At 50.2% G+C, this 22,156-nt stretch overlaps 2 protein-coding genes across 2 annotated transcripts; both read left to right on the top strand.

Annotated features, from left to right (window-relative positions):
* The first annotated feature begins 1,507 nt into the window (after window positions 1-1,507).
* On the top strand, window positions 1,508-11,818 carry LOC129215885 (protein-arginine deiminase type-2-like). Its single transcript, XM_054849855.1, has 16 exons — window positions 1,508-1,605; window positions 3,061-3,247; window positions 3,321-3,390; window positions 3,546-3,607; window positions 3,690-3,807; window positions 4,421-4,546; window positions 5,343-5,521; window positions 5,711-5,814; window positions 5,994-6,105; window positions 6,185-6,292; window positions 8,571-8,722; window positions 8,993-9,137; window positions 10,162-10,255; window positions 10,763-10,848; window positions 11,026-11,154; window positions 11,585-11,818. The coding sequence occupies exons 1-16, from the start codon at window positions 1,514-1,516 to the stop codon at window positions 11,816-11,818; spliced, it is 1,998 nt and encodes a 665-aa protein (XP_054705830.1). The 5' UTR covers window positions 1,508-1,513.
* Window positions 11,819-12,297: 479 nt separating this feature from the next.
* Window positions 12,298-21,945, top strand: SDHB (succinate dehydrogenase complex iron sulfur subunit B). Its single transcript, XM_054849856.1, has 8 exons — window positions 12,298-12,411; window positions 13,325-13,452; window positions 14,697-14,782; window positions 16,801-16,937; window positions 17,236-17,352; window positions 19,339-19,440; window positions 19,637-19,759; window positions 21,726-21,945. The coding sequence occupies exons 1-8, from the start codon at window positions 12,337-12,339 to the stop codon at window positions 21,801-21,803; spliced, it is 846 nt and encodes a 281-aa protein (XP_054705831.1). The 5' UTR covers window positions 12,298-12,336; the 3' UTR covers window positions 21,804-21,945.
* The last annotated feature ends 211 nt before the right edge of the window (window positions 21,946-22,156 follow it).

Here is a 22,156-nt window from a genome sequence, read left to right as displayed (position 1 = left end):
GTGAGGCCACCCCGTTCCATGCAATGCCAGCTGCTGGCTCTGCTTTGGGGTAAAAGAGGAAAAATAAGTCTCACAAGGTGCAAAGCTGTGAACAGAGCCCACTTGTGCAAACATGATGCAGTTTTGGTTTCTTTTTTTTTTCTTTTTAAATTATTTCTCTTTCTGGTTCCTCTTTTATCAGTATTTCTTACTACTGGTGAGTTAAATGGACAGGAATTCAATAGATAAATCATGATGCTTCTCAGAAGGAGCATTTTCCAGCAGCTGGCAGGTCAGCTCCGAGGTCAATCTAAACCAGGAGTCACATAACCCAAGTCCCCATCGCGTTTTGCACAGCAGCGGTGCTGCCCAGACCACGATGCTCTACAAAAGGCACAGTCTGGGAACAAAGTGATTTACATTTTCTTATATTCTTAGGGGAGAACATCTATAGTCTTTAATAAAATCTCCCCCCTCACTACAAACCTCATTTTTTCACGTGCAGAAAAGCGGGAAAACTGCATTAGTTTTTTTATTCCCAGGAGTTTGCAAAGCCCTCGCTCACATTTGCTCAGGTCACAGCAAAATAAAACAGGATCTGCTTCAGATGGGAAACTGGATTTGAGCTTGTTTCCTACACCCTGGCCACAGAGGGAAGAGTACTAAAAAATAAAAGCCCAAAAGGGATATAAATAGGGAACATCAACCTGAATGTTTCTGTTCCTCGCTAATTGCTTGTGGCTTCCAAAATCTGAGGCAGAAGTTTGGTTTTTAAAATGAATATTTAGCTCAATGTTAATAAATAATGCAAATGCCTGCGTGGGCAGCAATTGCTCCCGAAGTGCTCTGCTGCGGTGCGGGGCAGCAAGCGGCGGATTCGCTGTGTAAAACCACCTCCGATTTCCCCTCATCAGCATCTCACTACCCAGCTTCCCTTTGAAAATAAGCAAGGGGGAAGAAAAAAAAAAAAAAAAAAGAGCATCCCGCTGTAGCCTAAGGGCTGGAAAATTGTATTTCTTCCTCCCAAGAGCAGTCAGTGCTTTTCCCTAGAGAGCAGAATGGAGCCCCACAGGTGCAAACACCACCCAAAATCCAATTCTGCACTGCAAAATCACCTCCCCATTGGGCTGCTTGTCCCTGTTTGTGGTGGGAGAGGTGCTGGAGGGACGAGGAGTTGGGGACAGCTGGGGGAGCTCCTTGCACAGGGCTGGGAGTCAGCCAGGCTTCCGGCCAGCTGCCCTCCCTCTCCATCCCTTCCCTCCCCTTGGAGATCGCTTTCATGTGGCTTTAGAGGGTCCAATCCAAGTGCCCCCTCCCTTCAGATCAGGGTGGAGGCCACAAAGTTGTCATCCCAACCTTTGCAAGCTCCAAAAGCAGATTGATTTGCTCCCGGGACAGTCAAGGAGGAGGAGGGAAACGTGCCAGGGAAGAAGGAGAAGCAGCTGGGTACTGCCAGGGGGTCAGTGCCACCCAGAGCAGGTGGGGAAGGGTGCACGTGCCCATCGTCAGGGCATCCAGGCTGCTGCGCGGGGAGATGCCGGGGGACCGTACGCTCCGGCTGCAGCACGGGAACCGCATCGAGGCCCTGTGCGTGCTGGGCACCTGCATCTCTGCTGACGTCTACGGGTGAGTGGGATGCCCCAATGTTCCTTTTCCCCACTCCATTTCTGCACCTCCACCTTTCTCCTCATGTTTACCCCCCCGTTTATCCTTCTGCAAATCCCCCCTCCCAGTTTTTCCTCCCGCTCCCCCAAAACCCACAGCCTTGACACTGTGATTTAATGCAATTTGTGGGAAAAGTCCTCCCTGGGCTTTGTGAATCTGCACAATTTCCAGGAAAGCTTCGAGCATCCGCATTTGCACGATATAGTATTTACCCTGGGTTTGTGATGGCGATGGGTTTGATCCATTTGTGGTCAACAGATCCAGTGTCATCTCAGAAAGGTGCCGGAGAGCGGAGGGATGAGCAGGAATGATGGGGATGGGCTGCAAAGGAGGGGATGCAGCTGGGAGAAGGGAAGAAAGTAGGATCAGTGATCAAAGTGTTTTGGGAAAGCATGGAAGTCCCCACAACACCAGCCCTGCACCCCTAGAAACAACTTAACACATTGCAAGAAAATTATTCCCCCAAAGGAAAAAGTTTAAAAGCTCCTTTCATGGTTCATTCTCATCTGTGCTGCTTTTGCAAATCTCACCCTTGATATTCAAGCCAAGCAGCGCAGTTACAACTCATCTGGTATCTCTCCAGGTCAAATCTCCTCCCGGTGGGATTCCCAAAACCCAGAAACAAGGAAACCAAACCAGTTTTTCCATACATAATTAAATGTAATTTAACAATTTAAGAAACGCCCGGGCAGCAGCAAACGAGCACTCAGATTTCCTCTCCCCCTGCCGGTGCGGGTTTGGCAGGGCTGCCGGCATCTAGAAACCCAATAAATGATGCTGTAACAGTGATACGGTGCAAGCTCTCGGGTGTTGGGATCACGCATGCTCAAAGAGAGTCTGCACCTCAGGAGGTGCAAGCAGCCCAAAAATAATAACCCTGGAAAGACAGGGAAATTAGGAACAAGGAGCCAGGGAAGGGAAGGAGATGCATGGAAAAAAGCAAGGGCACATCGGACTGGGAGCGGTGCAACACCAGCTGCTTTGGGGTTGGATAAAAATCACCCTGAAAATTAGTTTCCCATGGTAGAGGCTCTCAGCTGGGTTGCTGCACCATTACCATGAGCTGTTAAATAACAGCTTTGCCTCAGTTGGAAAATAAACATGGATTTCTCCACTGAAGTGCAAACCCAAGTTCAGTTCCAGGGGCACTAACTGTTTTGGCTATGATTATTATAGATCGTAATCTGCTCTGATGGCTACAAAATAGACTCATTTTGCTGAAATAGTGTGTTCTGCCCTAAAATAAGACACTTAAAGCATTCCCAGGCAGGGAGGAAAGGGCAAAAAGGTGCCAGCGGTGAGCGTGGAGACGCCAGCGTGCCCAGTCTTGGCTGTGTTTTGGGCAGTGAAATTAATTGCATTGAGAACCAGGTGTTTTCCGTGCAAGCCTCTAAAAATACAGAGCATTTTTGGCAGGGCGGCCCCGGCCGGGGCAGTCTCCTTCGGCGTGAAGCACACAGAGGGGGTGAACGTGGAGGTGGTGTGCCAGGGCCAAGCCGAGGTCGGGTCGGTCCCCAGCACTGGGACACGGTGGCCACTGGACAAGGGGACAGTCCTGAGGTTCAGCATGAGCCGGGCCAGCACTGAGGTCAATGATAACAAGGTAAGAAGTGGAGTGCGGGACCCCCACAGAGGGAGAGCATCCTTTGCCCAACCAGGGATTTGGGGGTTTGCAGGTAACGGTCAGCTTTTACGCAGAGGGAGGGCAGCCCATCAACCAAGCTGGGGTCTTCCTCACCGGCATTGGTGAGTACGAAGGCTTCTGCAACCCTTTGGGCCCTTGGAGCAGGGTGTTTCGATGTGGGGGCAGAGACAGACCCAGATTTGCTGGGTCTGGGGGGGCTTTTGCACCCACCCAACCTTGCTGTACCCTGGGATGATGGTGGGGTCTGCCCGTCCAGGGATCTCTCTAGATGTCGACGCGGATCGAGATGGCGTGGTGGAAAAAAACAATCCCAACAAGGTAATTCAGCCTCTTCCACCACACAGAAAGTCCATGGGTTTGTAAGAGCCTGAGCTCGCTAAGCCCCAGTGGGGTGTTTTAGGCAAGCTGGACCTGGGGTCCCGAGGGACACGGGGCCATCCTGCTCGTCAGCTGCGACAAGGAGAGCCCCTTCACTCCGACATCAGACTGTGACGACGAAAGGGTATTCAGCAAAGAAGGTAACAACAAAAAAAATCATATAAAGCAAAAAATGCTCCATTATTCCCCTTCTTTAACCTTTTTGGAGATGAAATTTTCCTTGGGAACCGACTGCCCATGAGCTGCTCTCCACCAAGCTGCTGAGTAAGCTTCCTACATGGGAATTATTTTTTTTTTTTAATGCCACGTAAACTAATTGCAGTCAAGCAGGGGCATGTAGCACAGCCAGAAAAATAGCAGAGGTGCCACAGACAGCAGAGCTTGGTCCAGGGATGCTCCACGCAGGCGAGAGGAGCTCGGGGCAAGGCATGCAGCCGGCAGCCAGGAATACCTGCCTGTTCCTGGAAAACTAAAACCACGCGGAGTCGGTGCCCTTCGACTTCTTGAGGCCAGGGACTGGCTGTGCCAGGGCTGTTGGGGAAAAAAAGAAAAGGGCATTTGTTTCAAAGGACAAGCCACAAGCTTCGCTAGCAGGACTGCAGGTTGTTTTTCCAGTTTGCAAAGGCCAGTAGCAAGGGAAGAGCAGATTTCTTGGCATGGGAGATGCAAACCCCAAGAGGGAACATGCAATCCAGCCAGAGCTGCACTGTGCAATCACCCATCAACCAACTATTTTTTTTGTTTGCACCCCAGATTTGCTGGACATGTCTCGGATGGTCTTGAGGACCAAAGGGCCACAACGCCTGCCCCGGGGTTATGAAATCGTTCTCTATATTCCTGTCTCCGATGCCGACAAAGTTGGGGTCTTTTACATGCAGAGTAAGTCCTTCCTCGCCTCCTGCTCTGCCTCCTTCCTCCTCATTTGTGGTGCTTTGATATCCCTGCAAGCTCTTTTCTTTCCATCTCTGACCTTGTCCTCTCCATGCTCTTCAATAGCACTTCTGAAGCAAGTCACGCCCTCAGCATCCCTTCTCCAAATTTTTCCCATGTTGAGTATTCTCTCTTCTCAATTGATTGGAAAACTTTGCAGATTAACAAGCAAAGGCACAGCGCCATAAAGCCATTTATCCAAGGTCATCCAGCAAAGGAGTAGCAAAAAAAAAGCCATGTGTCCTGACACCCAGGTGCTTTATCCATGATGGCAACACACTCTACAACACATTTTCCCCTCCTTGTTCCTTGTTGTGGGCACAGCAGTTTATTCCCTGGGACCAAAACCGCCCCATCCAGCGCAGAAACGTGCCGTTAAGTAGCTCGGTCTTGTCTCTCCACGCAGAGGCAGTCTGTCAGCAGGGTTGGTGGCATTGTCATCCCACAGCAGGTCAGATGGGGCTGCAAGGTCAAAAACCCCATGAAAACATCTTCCCAGTGACTGCTCCATCCAAGGAAAGGCCGAGACATTTTTCCTCACCCTTCTTGTGCATGATAGCAAAATTGCAAGCCCCTTAACTCTTATTTTAAGGTACTTCTACCAGATGAAGTTGTATCCACTCACAGAGGCAGAGAAACTCCAGCACAGAGGGATTGCGGTACCTCCTTGCACACAAGCAAAATGGGCTTGAAACCACCACCATAACTTTGGAAATTGTCCACCTTCCCCTTTCTCTTCTTGTAGATCCCTTCTTTGCGCAGCGCTACGTCCACGTTCTGGGCCAGAGGAAGCTGTACCACACCGTGCAATACACCAGTGGGGCTGCCGAGCTCGACTTCTTCGTTGAGGGGCTCCGCTTTCCCGATGACACCTTCCCAGGGCTGGTGTCCATCCATGTCAGCGTCCTGGAGACCCTGGCTGAGGTCTGGGGGCTCCGGGGAAGGAGTGCAGATGGGAGGCTGCAACAGCCCAAGGAGTATGGAGAAGGGGATTGAATGGAGAGCAGTCCCCATTCATTTACCCCAAAAATGACCTCAAGGGTAGGGAATTTGCGGGGGGAATAGTGGTAAACAGGGTGTGGAAAGTCCCCAATTTCTGCTTGCCTCCCCCAGGGTATCCCCCATACACCAATCTTCACTGACACGGTAGTGTTCAAGGTAGCACCATGGATCATGACCCCCAACACTTTGGCACCGGTGAATGTCTTCGTCTGCAGGTAAAGGCCAAGGGATGATGCCTTCCCAGCCAGACCAGCATCAGCCCCGCAGCCTCTCCCTGGAGGCCACAGAGACAGGCTGGGGAGGCAATGGGCAGAGGGAAAGGCAGCTGCTTGTAGAGAATATCCATCCATCAGCAGCCCTTCATCCCCTTCCCTCCTGCCATCCGCTTTCCCAGCATGAAGGACAACTACCTCTTTGTCAAGGAGATAAAAAACCTGGTGAACAAGGCTGGATGCGAGCTGAAGGTTTGCTTTGGCTACATCAACCGTGGGGACCGCTGGATGCAGGTAGGTGGGCACCAGAGAGGGGGCAAAGCTTTCTCTCTCTGCTGATGTGCCCCATGCAGGTTTTCCTCCCTTCTTTTAGGAAGAGATTGAGTTTGGCTACACCCATGCACCCCACAAAAGCTTCCCAGTGGTGCTGGACTCCCCTCGAGATGGAGGGCTGGAGCAATTCCCTGTCAAGGAGCTGCTGGTAAGAGCAGGACAGTCACTTGCATTGCCTGAGCTTATGGGTTTTTATGCTTAGCCTATTTTGCCAGTCCTAAAACCCTACTTGCACTTGGCTCCTTGGAAAGCCCTACTATGAATTGCCTGAAAAATGAGAGTTTAACACCTCTGCATGCAACTGCATGGAGATATACCCCGTCTGCTCCCAGCTGGGAGGACACCAACAGCCTCATCCTCCCTCAACCCAAGGATAAGAGCCTAATCCACAGCCCAGCCATCTGGAAAACCCTTTATCCAGAAAGCGCTGGATGAGAGGGGCAAGGAGGACCTCACGCCTCTGGGAACAAAAGACTCCTGACAAGCTCTGGGACAGGAGTGGATTTCTTCCTCCTGAGTATCCGAGCAATGGGCCGTTTATTCCTTTCCTCCTCCACACCTGCAAATATGTGGCAGCTCCCAAGCAGGAGAGGAAAGGAAAGTGTGAGAGGAGTCAATTCACTTGGTCAGAAGACAGCAAGATGCAGCCAGCTGCCAAAAACATCCCTGTGGGGCTTCTCTGCCAAGGCAAAGGGCCAACCATGGGCAGGGCGGGCAAAGAAAGCGGCCTGGGAGAGCAGTGACCCTGGGCAGGGCATTTTGGGAGAGCCCAGCAGAGATAAGCATGGGAAAAAGATGGCTTGAATGACCCCTTTGAGATATTGCCATGCAGAAAGGGCAGGACATCCCCAAGTAGCCACTGAATCTCTGCCCCATACACCCAGCCAGGCCCTGGCAGCAGTCCCAGCCTTGGTCTTCTTTCCGACAGCAATGGGAGAAGAGGACAGCTCACTTTTTTTGCCAGATGCCACTTTGGAGAAGGTTAAGCGTTTTTAAAAGCATTGAAATACATCTTTTCTCATGCCTGAAATGAGTACATGCAGTCCCGGATTCATCAGACAGGATGGGAATAGCGCACTGATCTGCTCCTTCGCCAAAAAGACGGGCAACTGCTCCTATCTGCCCTCTTTAGGAATTGCTTTGCTTCATATTTAGAGAAGCAATTTCAGCCTTTGGAGCTGCTAACACATTATACTCCGATTTCTGCGTTGAAGCCTCTCCTAATCCCCAGTCCTATCTTTCCAATCTCATCTTCCAGCTAGAAATATTTAGCCAAATGCAACACGCATGGGTCCTCTAAGCCCCTGGGACCCTGCGCCAGGGAAAAAGGAGACGAGAGGGAATTAGCCCCTCAAAATCAATCTGGAACTGATAGGACTTGGATGCGACCCGCAAACCTGGGATGAACCAGCGCCTCGACAGTTGAAACCGTACCAGCTCCATGGTTTATTAAACTGAAATAAGCTGAGAGCAGGTGTTTTGTGCTCAGTCCCTTCCGTAGCACCCGGGGAAAGGATCTGACCCCCAGCCATCCTCCCCAAAAATACATGGGGAGCTTTGGAGAAAAGGCAGCCCTGCTGCACTCTCTATCCCAGCTTCTCCAAACACCCTCAATTAAAAAAAAAAAAAGCAACTTCTAGATCAAAGCCATGCACCCTCAGGTCATCCCTGCTCATTTTTATTGACTTGTATATTTGGTTTATCCCTAAGGAAACCCAACACTAATAAGTGGTTGGGATTGAATGCAAGCCGAACAGATACTTGATCTTGTCCCAGGGGCTGCTGCAAGCTCCAAGCCCAGGTTGACTTGAACTGGAGAGCAAGGACAGGGTGAAAGCAGGATTTTTGTCCCACCACTGCCTTTTTTGCCCCATTTTTAGCATTGAGATCTCTTCCCTGGGGCATTTGACCCTGGCGAATCACAACCAAGGGTTAATTACCCCTGCATGCACCACACCTTAAATCCCAAATATATTAAGCCCTGAAAATCAGAGCTTAAAGAGGATTTAAGTGAAGTACAGCCCTTTGGGTGGCTCTTCTGCCTAGGGTAGATTTACCCTCAAGGGCTGAAGTTCATCTCTCTCAACAAGAGCCATTCAGAAACTCAGCTTCGGGGCTCCCCCAGCACCTAATTAGCTTAATGCAAACACTTAAACATTGGCTGCAGGATAGCAGAGGAGGTCTCTCCACAGCTCAATGCCCCAGCTCTGCCCCTGGCATTTGCCATTTATTACTGAGCTTAGATGACCCAGAGACCTTTATCCTCTTCCCTTTCCTTTAGCCTCTCCCCATCCAAGGTCAGGCTTCACTCCTGATATTTTTTTTACTCACTCAAGCAGGTCCAAGCCCAACAGGAGGGATAAAATCAAAAGCACAGAGGCAAGGGGAACTCAGGGCAAAGCCCATGGTGATTTCTCTTTCCCCAGGGCCCCGACTTTGGCTATGTGAGCAGAGAACCCCTCTTCGACACCATCAACAGCCTCGACTCCTTCGGCAACCTGGAGGTCAGCCCACCTGTGACCGTGGCAGGGAAGGAGTATCCCCTGGGGAGGATCCTCATCGGCAGCAGCTTTCCCATGTAAGAGATAGGAAACCCACATTTTGGGGAGCAAAGGAACCATGATTGCCCCTAAATATCATTAAAAAAATTATATTAAGGGCCTTAATTAGCCATTCCCTGACCAGCTGCAAATCTGGTCCCCTATGGAGTGGGTACATCTAATCTCTATCTTCACATTCACACTCTTCTTTCTTTCCTCCACCTTGGTAACAATTTATATGTACACACATATCGATACATAAGTATTTACTCCCCTTATTCCCTTTCTCGGGGGTATTTCACCCCCAGATCCGCAGGGAGAAGAATGACCAGAGTGGTGCGGGATTTCCTCTACGCCCAGCAAGTGCAGGCTCCCGTGGAGCTCTACTCCGACTGGCTGGCCGCCGGCCACGTTGACGAGTTCGTCACTTTTGTGCCCACCTCCGATGCAAAGGTACCCCAAAACCCCACACCACTCTGTGGTTTCTCTTCTGAGCAGCTAATCCCATTGGGGCCCTTCTAGGGAAGCCTCCAAAGCTCCTTTCCTTGACAGTAGCAGACAGATTTTTCCTTAAGTTCTCACCCCTGTCCCCAGAATGAGAGCTCTGAACACAAAAAGGGACTTGCTGAGGTAATAACACAGAGAAATTAAAAAAAAAAGCCTGCAAAGGTAGTCCAAGAAATTTAAACCTCAATATTCACACAGACTGGCCAGGGCTCACAGCTGCTCGGCATCTCCCAGAGGTTTTCAGAAGCTAGCTCTTTCCTCCAACATGGATTTCATTTCTTCTGACACGACTTTGCTCTCCCCAAGGGGAAACCATGGCTTGACCTAGATGGTTCAGAAAAGGAGCATTTATGTGCACAGACACCCCCAAACTCTCCATGCTGTGCCTTTGCCCTTCCCAGGGCTGTGCTGAGGTCCTACAAGAGATGCCCTCAAGACTGCAGCAAGCAGCCTCCCACACTCCTCCAAGGAGACCACTTCTGCTAGGGCAAAGCAAGCCAGGACACACAGGGCTCAGCTCCTGCAAATTCACAGTTCCCAGTTTTCCACAGAATTACCTTAATATTGATTTTTAGCCTACTCTGAAGAAACCAGAGCATCATTATTATTCCTCTCCTCATTACAACACCAACCTAGACAACAGCAGAACTCCCCACCTACCACCTTTACATACCCCACCTGGGGTGGGCAGGATTGGACCCAGCTGCAGCCAGGCTGCAGTCTTCCTCCCTGCCCCAGCAGTGGTTCAACCCCTCAGGGACAGTTAGGTGGGTATTTGCCAACAGCATAAATCACCACACCTCATTCAGACCTACTCCCTTGGCACTGTGTTAAAAAAAGGCACTAAATAACAGCAGAGACCTAATTTTAAGAGTTTAAGCTCAAGCTCCTTGCCAAAATAAGCCCTTGAGGTGCCCCAAAGCTTTGGATAAGGCATTTTTGGTGACTGCTCTCCCCTGTCTCGCCCCAGCGATTTCGGATGCTGATGGCCAGCCCCGTGGCATGCTACAAGCTCTTTCGGGAGAAGCAGAAGGAGGGCCAGGGCGAAGCCACCATGTTCAAAGGCAAGGGGACAGCGGGCAGCTTGAGCTGAGCTTTGATGTTGGCTGTTCGAGACAGCCGGAGCCACCCTGCAGAGCAGCCGGCCCGAGGGCGGCAGCGCCTGACCGACGTGCGGGTATCGGGGGGACGTGGGGACATTTTCCCACCCGGTTGTCCTTCACGGCTGGCAAGCGGGATGCCTGCCCACCATACCCAGCCTCCTCAAGCCCTATTTTGGGAAAACGAGTGGGACGGGAGGGATAAAGCCCTCTGCACGGAGGGGATGCTTGCTTGCTCCTGTGGGATGGATGATGATAGAACCTTTCCAATGCTCTTTCCAATGGGCAGAGGTTTTCCTCCCACCCAGTTTCCCAATAAACTAAGAACTGGGACTCCTGGCAGCCTGAACGTCAAGCTCAGGGAATCGGTATTTTGGGTTTGTTTGGGGTTTTTCCATCTCTGTGCCCCTGTTTTAAGCCAGGCTCCTACCAGCACCATTTCATTTTGACAGGGGGGTTTTGCATTTACAGGGTATTCGGGGGCAGACACAAAACGCATCACCATTAACAAGGTCCTTTCCAACGACATCCTGGTGCAACAGAACCAGTATGTCCAGGTAATAACCGATATTTCTGGTAATAATTAATATTTCTTGCAATAACCACCCCAGGGTGGTGCAAACCCTTAAGGGAAGGTGTTGCCTTTTGGCTCTCCTCCCGCGTGAGATGGTTTTGGGGACCATGTCCACCTGTGTCCCCCCCCTTTTTGACCTGCTCTTCTTGATCTCCTCCAGCGCTGCATCGACTGGAACAGGGATGTCCTCAAGAAGGAGCTGGGCTTGATGGAGGAGGACATCATTGACCTGCCAGCCCTCTTCAAGCTGGACAAACAGGGCAAAGCCGTGCCGTACTTCCCCAACATGGTGAGAGGGGTCCCCGCTCCTTGGGTCCTCCCCAAAAAACAGCTTATTCAACCAGGATGAATCCCCAAAATTGTCAAAAAAAAAAAAAAAAGCAGAATATTTACAGCTGCCCAGAAAGTATCTCCAGCCAGGTTTGGATAAGCCCAGGTCTGCCACAACTTTGTGGCTTCGTCTTGCTTGCGGTTGGGTTAAACTATGTAGTTCTGAGGTGAAAACCTTTCAAAGTGGTGAAACTGCAAGGCGTGGGGGGCATTTTAATGATAAAAAAGGGGGAAACAATGATGGATTTGCAGGTCTGGGGGAGGGCGGCTGCAAAAATCGGCGTCGATGCCCCATTTCGGGGTGAGGCCAATGGAGGAGGGTGGCCGGCAGTTTTCCTTCGGCTTCATCGGTCCCGATGCCACTGGGCTCCTCCTGTGTCACCCCACAGGTCACCATGATCATCCTGGCCAAGGACCTGGGTATCCCCAAACCCTTCGGCCCCATGGTGGGGGGCGAATGCTGCCTGGAGCGACGGACCCGCTCCCTCCTGGAACCGCTGGGCCTACGCTGCCGTTTCCTCGAGGACGTGGCCTCCTACCACGGCAGGCTCGGGGAGGTTCGCTGTGGCACCAACGTCCAGCGACGGCCCTTCGCCTTCAAATGGTGGCACGTAATGCCATAGCGGGGCCTCCTTTCCCCTCCACCTTCGCCCCCGGCGGCTTTTTCAGCGTGTGTTGCTTGCAATTCAGTTAATAAATACATTTGCTGTGAGGAAAGAGGTGGGAAATTAAATAATAACAGGTAATAATCGTGAGAGAAAGGGAGGGAAGCCCTCAGGGAGGGTGAGGCGGGGGGACACCATTTTGCCCCTCGGCGCCCTCCATTTTGCCCTGCCTGGTGTTGGGGCAGGCAGGAGGGCCTGGGCACCTCCCCTGCAGAAAGAATTCGGCTGGGAATTAGTGGGGGGGCCGTACTGGTCTCCCACCTGCCCAAAAGAGGGGGATCCAAGCGTCCTGGCCCCGCCATCCCACAGGTAGCGCCACACTCCACATGGCGCCTCCTCAGCGACCGCCACCACACCCAAGATGGCGACCACCAGAGCCCCGCCCCTCCTTCCTCTTAAAGCCGCGCTCTACGATGGCCCGGGAGGTTACTTCCGCTTCCGGGGTGGGAGCGGGGTCGGATCTGCGTAACGCCAAGATGGCGGCGGCCGTGGTGGGAGTCTCCTTGAGACGCGGCGTCCCCGGGCGGCTCCTGCGGGCCGGTCCGCGGCCGGTGAGGGGTCTGGAGCCGTCCTGCTCCGGGCAGCTGGGCGGGGGGCCCTCGGGGGAGGCATGGTGCGAGGGGCGGAGAGCTTGGGGGGGGCTGGAGAGGGTGTGAAAGGGAGTTAGGGGGTGAGGAGGGCTGAGGTGGGGCGGGGGTGTGGCAGGCAAGATTGGGGCTGGGTAAGAGGGGAAGGGGCTGAGGGGGCCGGAGGGAATGCAGGGAGGGCTGGGAGGGCGCTGTGGGGGTGCAGGGAGGGCTGGGAGGAAGCTGGGGGGGATACACGGGGGCCTGGAGGAAGCTGGGGGCACTCAGAGGAAGCTGGGGGGCAGGAGGGGGTCCAGGATGCAGTACAGGTTGGGAAGAAGGTTCAGAGTGGGTAGGAGAAGGGGAGGAGGGGTCGATTTTGGGGGCAAGAGGATGTGTAAGGGAGGTGCTGGGGTGGGTCTGGAGGTCCAAAAGGAGCAGGAAAGGGTCTGGAAGAGTTTAGGGGGAGATAAGAGGTTGAAGAGTGACGGAGGAAGAGGCGAGGCAGGAGGTGCAGAAGAGAGTTGTTCGTCTGGAGTTGGCTAGAGATGTGACTGGGAGCTTCCGAGGGCAGTTTTGGCACAGGGAGAGTCTTCAGGGCTGTGGAGGAAAGGCGGACACTGCAGGAGCACCCGTGGGCTGCCTGTTATTTTTAGGATTATCCCCTCTGCCTTGGGGAGGAGGAGGGAGCCCCAGGACAGAGGTGGCTGCCTGGGCCCACGTGCACAGCTCCGGCAAATCCTTGGGAGGATTTTCCAAAAGCTGTACGAGTGCCCAAATACAAACGATGGGTCCTGAGGAATCGCCCCGAAGCACGCGGCCTCAGGTCATTTTATTTTTTGCTGCTAAGAGCCACCCGAAGGCTCCTAAAGGCTGTTTCGCTGTCGTTTGAATACAGATATGTCGGGGAGCGCAGACGGCAGCCGCGGCGGCACCCCGTATCAAGAAGTTTGCCATCTACAGATGGGATCCCGATAAGCCTGGGGACAAGCCCCGCATGCAGACGTATGAAGTGGATTTGAATAAGTGAGTGTGTGCCCCATTAGGGAGAGGCTTTGTACTGGGGCTGCATGTGCACGTAGGTTATCAGAGAAGTGATAATAGAGGGTGGCTGAGGAGTACTTGAGCTGACAGCTAAAGGTGTCAGCGGTCTCGTTAAGCCTCGGGGACTGTTGAAACCTTGTTGGAGTGGCCAGGGAGGTGATGCCTCAGCTGTGTTAGAGCAGCTTGTCCTCAGCACAGGCAACAGCGGTGTTATTTTGTGATAAAGCAAATCTTACTGTGATCACATGGGATTATCTTCCCCTCCCTCACCTGTCAGTGCTAAGCATGGCAAATAAAAAAAAAAAACAACAAACCCTGTACTCTGAGTGCCGATATCTTGATAGCTGTCAGCAGTACAACGATCGCTTTGTTTTGTGACTTCTGTGAGGGTTTTCCCAGCGTCCTGGAGTTGTGTTAAATACTTGAATGCGTTCATTGCTTTAATAAGCTTTATTTATATAGCAAATTTTGGGGCACGTTCCAAAAGGAAACTGTTGTATAGCTCACAGTGCCAGACCTGTGAGCTAAGGTGAAGCTTTATCAACTATTCTCCTGGTTTTCTTAACACTTAGTTACTTCTGATTTACAGGTCGTGTTAAACTTGTCGTAACCACCTGCATGCTTGTGCAGAAACCTTTGCATGGGCACGTGTGCCTCGATTTCTCTGTGCTCTTGCCAGAAGGATTCACCTCCAGTCCTTTCTGAAAGCTTCAGACACAAAGCCACGCAGCTCTCTGCTTAAGCAGCACGTGATAAACTCAAATTTTTGTGGGACTTGCACCAGTTAATAATTTCTGGGTGTTGCCTTGACTGCTGTATAGAAAATTACATAAGTTGTCCAAGACTGTTTGTTTTTGTGCACAGCCTCTTGTGACTAATGAGGACAGGCAGACTTGTCAAAACCTGACCCAAAAGGAGAAAACCGGTAGCAAGGCGCTCATTTTTCAGTTGTGCTGTCTGAACCCTCTCAAGCTGAGCCAAATCTTTGGGCGCCAGGAGAAGAAATGGCTTCTCCCCCACCCTCAACCCTGGGGCGTGCCGAGGTGAATGGGTCATGCTGCTCACTCGATATCTCTCTCTTTTGGCTGGGAATTGGCCAGCAAAGTGTAATTTTAATTGTAGTTGATCAAAGTCCTTTTAGGTGCTGCTTAGCTGGGGTGCCAGAGATCAAGCGCGGAGGCTGAGGAGGAATTATGCAAGTTCACTGATTCTGTTTGCTGTTACAGATGTGGGCCTATGGTGCTCGATGCTCTGATCAAGATTAAAAATGAACTGGACTCCACTCTGACCTTCCGCAGATCATGTAGGGAAGGTAAGAAGGATTTTTCCAGCCTGCTAAACTGAAGACTGCCCTTAAACTTGTGTATCGCTGACAGCATACGTGTGACCACTAGAAAACTTCAGGGTAGATGCCAGCATACCACTCTCCTCTTCTAGCTGTTGCGTATGAAATACCTCAGTGAATCAAGTAATAAAGCTCATGTTCGCAGGGCGTAATCGCAAAACACTGAGCGATGAGCAATATGCTTAAACAGCCCCAGTTGTTCCTGTTTCTGTCCTAATCTTGTTCATCTTGCTGCCCTCCAGTGACGAGCTGCGTAGGGAAGTCGAGCCGGAGAGATTACAACAGCAAAATTGAGGGGGAAGACGTGGTGAATGGGAATGAATTGTAGGGGCTGCTTTATCTGGTGCTGCTGTGGAAATAAAAAAGGGTGTAACTGGAAGAGTACTTATGACTTCTAGGAATAGCTTCAGGAATCTTTTTTTGGCCCTTTGACTAAGCGAAATGATTGATTGAGGAAAAGGCCATCTGGTGGTTTTACATTGCAGAGCGGCCGGCCGGTTCTCACCCAGCGTGTCTCTTTAACTGTGTTAAAACTTACCTGTCCAGGTGACTTTCCCTCTAAAAAAAATATCCTAATTCATGGGTAATGTTGGGATGCCAAGTTGAAGATGAGAGTGGTGGAAATGCAGGAAGGGAGGATGCCTTTATGGAATGATTTGTGATTTAATTAGGTGGGTTTGCAAGTAGGAGAAATTTGAGTGCGATTGATGCCTAAAGATGTTTTGACTTGGCTGTAAATGAAAAGCACGCTTTAACACAGCCATTTCCTGTAGGATCCACATAGCAGACGGAGGAATTTCATATGATGTTGTTCTCGGTGTCTGATATTTAGGTAGTCAACACTGTTCCTGAGCTGCTGGAATTAATTGCCCTGAATACTTTTCTTTGAGAACCTGAAGACAGATTTTCAAGCTAGGCTGGTTCAATCTTGCCCCTTTTTCTACCATGAAGGGAAAAAAAAACAAATCCTGATGACACATGTTCCTGTTGCATGCTCATGGGTCCATGTTTGCGGTCCCGGTTCCCTTTCCAGCTGACTGGAAAATACTTGTCACTGCTTCTCGAGTGGGAGGAATAACCTTGGTCAAGTGCCAGTGTTTATCTGGCAGCGAGGGGAAGGCCAGCGCATCAGGCGCTGAGGCAGACTAGCTCATCAGCGTGAGGAGCAGTGGCTTTTCCCTGACTCGTATCAATTGATATGTGTTAAATCCTCTGAAATTAGAGTTTTGCCCTTGTGACACTTGTCATCTTTCTAATATGATGTTTTAGGCATCGGTCTGAATCGGATACCCGAGCTCCTGACCTGAGCAGTATCTGTGACAGTTCTGCAGTCGTTTTTCTTGTAAACCTTGGCCTTTCCCGGGCTTCATCTGATCCTTCTATTACTGGGAGATCATTAACGGTGTCATTTAATCCATTTGTTAAGCTATTTATATGCTGTTTGTTCTGGTGAGCGTCTGTCCTCTCACCTTTGGGAGTTAATGAATGCAGTTTATGGCACCAGTCTGCCCTGCTGCGGAAGGCATGGAGAGAAGCTTCTCTCTTAGAGACTTTGTTTGATGTTCCTGACCTTCAGGGATGCGCCTGGCTCCCATGTTACCGTCTTTGCGTTAGCTGCTTTCCCATCGATATGAGCTCGTGCTTCGAACTTGTGAACAAAACTTTTTTAGGTTTTCCCCGCCCTAGGTAGCGTGGAAAAAGTAATGAATGATGCGAAAGGGATGAAGTGTCCAAGCCACTTGTTTTCTGCTGTGGAAGGAAGCTCCGCACTGAGAGCGTGTTGAGGCTTTAATGAAAGTGACTCCTGTGTTTGTTCTTTATTTAAATAATGACGTGTTTGGCCCAATGGCAACTTCTGGCGTTTTCCTTGTCACGTACAGAGTTTCTTGAAGACAACCTGGGGCTGCGTTTGGGGCCAAGAGGATTTTCCTCAAGTAGGATAAGAGGGTAAAGAGCTAACGCTTTATTCTTTTTCTCCCGCTCAGGCATCTGCGGCTCTTGTGCTATGAACATTGCTGGCGGCAACACGCTGGCCTGTATCAAAAGAATTGACCCTGATCTCAACAAGATCACTAAAATCTACCCTCTCCCCCACATGTATGTGGTGAAGGACCTTGTTCCGGTGAGTATCTGCCTCCGTCAGCTTGCGACCAGGGCTAACGCCATTCCAGGGGTTCGGACTTGGGTTGGAAGGGATAACGTCGGGAGGTGCCACAAGATCAGGTCTCACAGTTCACATGTTACTCCGGCTGGTGTTTTCTGGTTTGGGTGGGTCTGAGCTTCACAGCAGTGACTAAATCTGTCCTCATTTGAAGGAATGTGGCCAGTTGAGGTACAAAATGCCGCCTTCTGTTGGAGTTCAATCCCTCATGCATCAGTTTGGCTTACTAAATGTGACCTGTTTGCCTTCTGACTCCTAGGACTTGAGTAACTTCTACGCACAATACAAATCCATCGAGCCTTACCTGAAGAAGAAGGATGAGTCGAAACAGGGCAAGGAGCAGTACCTGCAGTCCATAGAAGACCGTCAGAAACTGGTTGCTGCTTTTTTTTCTACCATTGAAGTCCCTTCCAGATAAGACCAGAGTTAAACATTAACATGCAGTAGCTTCTGGTTCCTTTAATGACAAAGCTGTCTGGTGCAAAACCCGACGTGGGTGGAATCTGCTCGCTGAAATGCAGTGTCATGGCATGCCTGCATTGCTAGGGGTAACGTTTGCTAATGAAATGCAGTCGTGGTTGTGATGGGGACTCTGATCTCATTTCCACCGTCTGCACTGCGAAACCATGTGCGTTTGTAAAAACATTCTGCAGGCTACAGGCTTGTAATATTCCAGCGGAGATAAGGCACTGCAGTTTATGCTGGCACGTAGGCTGTCGGGCTCAGCGCTGTCTTGTCGAGCTGCAGCATGCTAAACGACGCTCTCTTGTTGCTGCTTGCTGGATTTTTACAGCTCTAAAAACTTCACTTTTGGATGTGGAGGCACAAGCGTGATGTGTTAGTGCAAGTCTTTGGGCGTCCATCTTGAGCGCTGTGTGATTTTTGAGGGGATTTTCTGGGAATGTAGTGGTGTTGGTCCAAAGTTTCTGTGTAAAGCTGGAGGGTGAGGAACCATTTGAACCGCTGGGAGATAATGGCTTTAGAAAAAGTTTATAGTGGGGGTAAGTTCTTGCCTAGGTAAAAAAGAGGCGAATATGAACAGCGAAGAGGAAGGCTGTTTAAAGGGGATTCAATGAAAACACGTGAGCTGCAGTCTAATTCTCTGCAGTGGTCTTTGAAAGTTTTCCATTGCGTGTTTGCTGTGAAGTTAACATCTGATGAATAGACGGGTCATGTGCCGGAGTTGTCGGCAGCACCACGCGACTGGCGCTGTGACGTCTTAACTACTGCAGGGTTTTACAGTCTGAAAGAATCTTTATCCAAAGGCAACGGTTAGTTCTCCTGCACCACTTCAGAATGTTATCCGATCCAGATGTAAGGTCTAAAGGCACTCTCCCTTCAGGTGGTTTTCATAAAGCGGCATCCTTGAAATCACTTTCTCATTCAAGTAGAAATAAGCAAACCTAAAAGTGGCTGCAAGAGCTGCCTGAATCTTTCTGACAACTAGTAAACTTGCTTGTTACCTTGCTGCTGAAGTTTCTCTTGCTTTGGGAATGGCAGGAGAAACCTGGGATTGGTGTCAGCTGAAAAACTCCCACCTTTTCCTTTAAATCGCCAATCATTTGAAATATTATAATGAGAAATAAAACAAACTTGGAGCGAGAAGGTAACTCTGACTTAAATACCTTTGGCAAGTCTTTCCAAAAGTGTGTTAGAGCAGCCTCTCTAAAGCTGTAGACTTGCTACAAGCTCCCAGGAGTTTTTGACATCGGGAATCTTTATAAACTAAATTTAATGAGGCTCTTGTCCCCAAAAGCAACTTTCAGATACGTGGTTTAAGCCAGGTGGTGGGAGAGCAATTGAGCTGTGAGACCTGGGAGACCTCTGCTCCTCAGAGTTTAACTGTCTTCTGCCTGGTGTTGCTTCCATGTTGGTCTTGACTTCTTCAGTGCCCAAAATAAAAAGGCCTTAATTTCTGTAAAAATGGTAAAATGACTAAAGATTCACACCATTCCCATTCTGAAAGAGCTTGGGGATCCTCTCAAAGCACGTGCCAAACTACGAGCTCTTCTACCCCTAGGCTGTTGGGCAGACTTTGCTCTTTCTTCTCTTCTGTAACAGTTCATGAGTTGTGTATCTCTGCCTTTCCTCAGCCACTTACTGGGACAGGCCGGAAGGAAAGAATGCAGGGACATCGAGCAATTTTCATGCTTTTTCTTCAGTTAAATGCTTTTTTTTCCCCCCTTTAATCACAGAAAAACCCCTGTTTATTATATAGTGGTCAAGTTGGGAGGGTTGCCTGCGTCTTGTTTCAGAGGACATGCATGTAGGAATTGCTTTCTTCGGCAACGCTTCGTCAGCTCAAGGTTTTAAGGTTTCCTTGTGGGTTTCTGCTTGACTGTGGTCTCCCTCCCCTGTGCAGGATGGACTCTACGAGTGCATCCTGTGTGCCTGCTGCAGCACCAGCTGTCCCAGTTACTGGTGGAACGGGGACAAGTACTTGGGTCCTGCGGTACTGATGCAGGTAAGGATGGATCCCGCCTGTCACGGGGGGCTCCCCATCTAAAAGCAATACAAATGTTTGTGAGCGGAGGTGGGATAACATTATGTATTCCAGATCTCGGACCAAAATTCTTGAGTTAGGTGTTGCTTTTAAAATCTCCCGCTGGTTACGACACCTCGCAGAAGCGTTTGGTGTGTTAAATGCCTCTGACTTTCAGGCCTATCGCTGGATGATTGACTCCAGAGATGACTACACCGAGGAACGCCTGGCACAGCTTCAAGACCCGTTTTCTCTATACCGTTGTCACACTATCATGAATTGCACAAGGACTTGCCCTAAGGTATGTGTGCGTCGTCCGTATGCCCCTTGTGGGGTTACTGGCTTGTTTCCACACACCTCGTTTCAAACCAATCAGGAAAACGCCCGCTTAGGTCATTGTTTTCCTCAAGCTTGGCTTGTTTAGCCTTTTGCAACTCAAAAGTGAGTTACCAGCAGTCTTGCTCGTGATGGTGATTGTACAAGAGGCCGTGGTAAAGTTTGTGTTGCACATGGCAGGAAGATCTCTTCCTCACGAGCAAGGCTGTGGCTTTGAGAACCTGTCCGCTCCCAAGGTTTAGGAGTGTGACTGTAGGGCGCAGGCGTGTGAGAGAGACTGCCAGTAAACGGTACGGGGAAGTCTGTCCTGCATAGTCCCAGCAGTGGCGTGAGCCTCGTGAGTAATACGTGTAACCCCCACGCAGCGCGGTCTTAAACTCCAACGGTAGCAGCTCCCCCGATGTGTTGTGCAACTTGTGTAATGGAGAAGTCTATGACAAGTTTTTGGCGCCTTTGCGGGATGTGTTTTATGCTGTCGGGGCATTTCCTGGTCTGTTCTTTCTGGTATTTCTTCTGAGAGCTGAGCAAGCTTTCCCAAATCAGAGCGTGCCTCTTCCTCGTCTTGCAATGACCTTGTGCCTGTTGTTGGGCAGAAAACCAAGCTTTGCTTTCCTGCCAGCCGCAGTGTTTTCTAGCGAGCCTTTGCTTGCACCTGAGTAATTCCTGAGCTGTGAAATAATGCGAAGGCAAATGTTTGAGTGGATCACAGACGTGGGGAAAAGGAGATCCTGGAGATCTGGGCTGAGGGCTCAGGAGCGCTGCGTGGTGACTATCTTTTTTTCTGCATGGATTTTTCTAAAGTGATTCACTGACTACAGATAATTCCCCCTTTGTATAGGCAGCTAGCTCGTGATCTGGCATCAAGCATAGTTCAGCTAAAGGTGAAGGTTCCGCCTGAAGATCTGGCTGTATGTAGGAATGCACGTAGTGGAGGGAAAAGGCACGGTTTCTCGAATTTGAGACACATCTATGGTTAATAACACATTTCCACTCGGAAGCTCTAATCCTGGCTGTTGTCTTGATCAGCCCTGAAAGATTGCACGCTGAGCTCTGCACCCGGGTAATTCCTGTTCGGTGTCTGTCTCGCACCACTGCTGCCGTAATCACGACGATATGGCAGGGCAGTTGTGATCCTCCTCTCATTTTGAGATTAGGCATGCTTGGTTTGGTAGCGGTGCTGCAGGATTAAGGGCCTTTGCAACATGATGTGTCTATGTTGTAGAAAAACCTCCTTTAGAAAGCTTAGCTGGCTTTTGTGAGGAGCGTTTTCATCTTGTGACTTAATGTTCTTGCTCGCTTCCTCGTGTCCTCCAATACACAGCTTTTTTTATTCCAGACAAGGAGACAAACCACATCTCTTGTACCGTCACCGTTGAGCTTTTACAAGGCAGTTTCCTGCCTCCAGAAATCATCTCCAAACACCCATAAAAGTGTTGAATTCCTGCTTGAGCTTTATTAAAAGCTCCTATCGCTCAGCCACTCGTTCTTCTCTTTGATCCTCGCGTTGCTGATTAAAACCAGTCCTCCAAAGTCAAATGAGTGGGGTTTTTTTTTTCCTCCAAGCGGTGGGAAGCGCTGCTGGTTCAGCCTCCAGGTAGAGGAGGTGAGCTCCCAGCTCTGCGTCCCTACTCCGGGCTGGCTTACTCTTCCCTTGTAAATTGAGTGCAGCAAACCGGGGCTCTGCCTGGTCAGAGCTATCCCTCGGTATCCTGTAACCCACCAGTGTTGGAAAGGAAGCACAAATTGCGCTGGACTCCAGCTTTTAGGGGGAAAAAAAAAAAAACGGGTGCTGAACACCTTCTCTGCTATAGTTATTTTTATGAGTAGCAGCATAATTGTGAGTTTACTACGACTTAGGTCGGGGCAAGGGGAGGAGGATGCTCTAACATGCTGATTTCTCAGAGGAGCTAACTGAAATTTTTCCCTTTTAGGGTTTGAACCCTGGCAAAGCGATTGCTGAGATCAAGAAGATGATGGCTACTTACAAAGAGAAGGCGACCGCTGCGTAATGCTGTCCCCAACCCAAAGTGTAACACAAACATGCTTTACCTGAAAGTAATTTATACCTGATTTAGGAAGAGAAGGTTCCAGCAGGGAATTTGGCGTTTTTCCTATGGGTTTGCATGTACAATAAATACTGTAAAGAACAAATAAGACTTGTTACTTTATTAACAGTATTAAACCGATGCCTCTGTTGTAGAATCCCAAACCCCTCTGGTTTGCGGTTTTGTGTGTGTGAGCGGCTGGGGTCACCTCTGAGGCTCCGCCGGGGGGGATGAGGATTTGAAAGCGGCCCCACGGAGATGAACGGAGACAAAATTTCTGCAGTGACCTCGATCCCGTGTCTTCAAAGTGAATATGC

Source organism: Grus americana, chromosome 21 (genome assembly GCF_028858705.1).
Source record: "Grus americana isolate bGruAme1 chromosome 21, bGruAme1.mat, whole genome shotgun sequence".
NCBI classification, from domain to species: domain Eukaryota; kingdom Metazoa; phylum Chordata; class Aves; order Gruiformes; family Gruidae; genus Grus; species Grus americana.
This window is presented reverse-complemented; position numbering and strand designations above follow the sequence as displayed.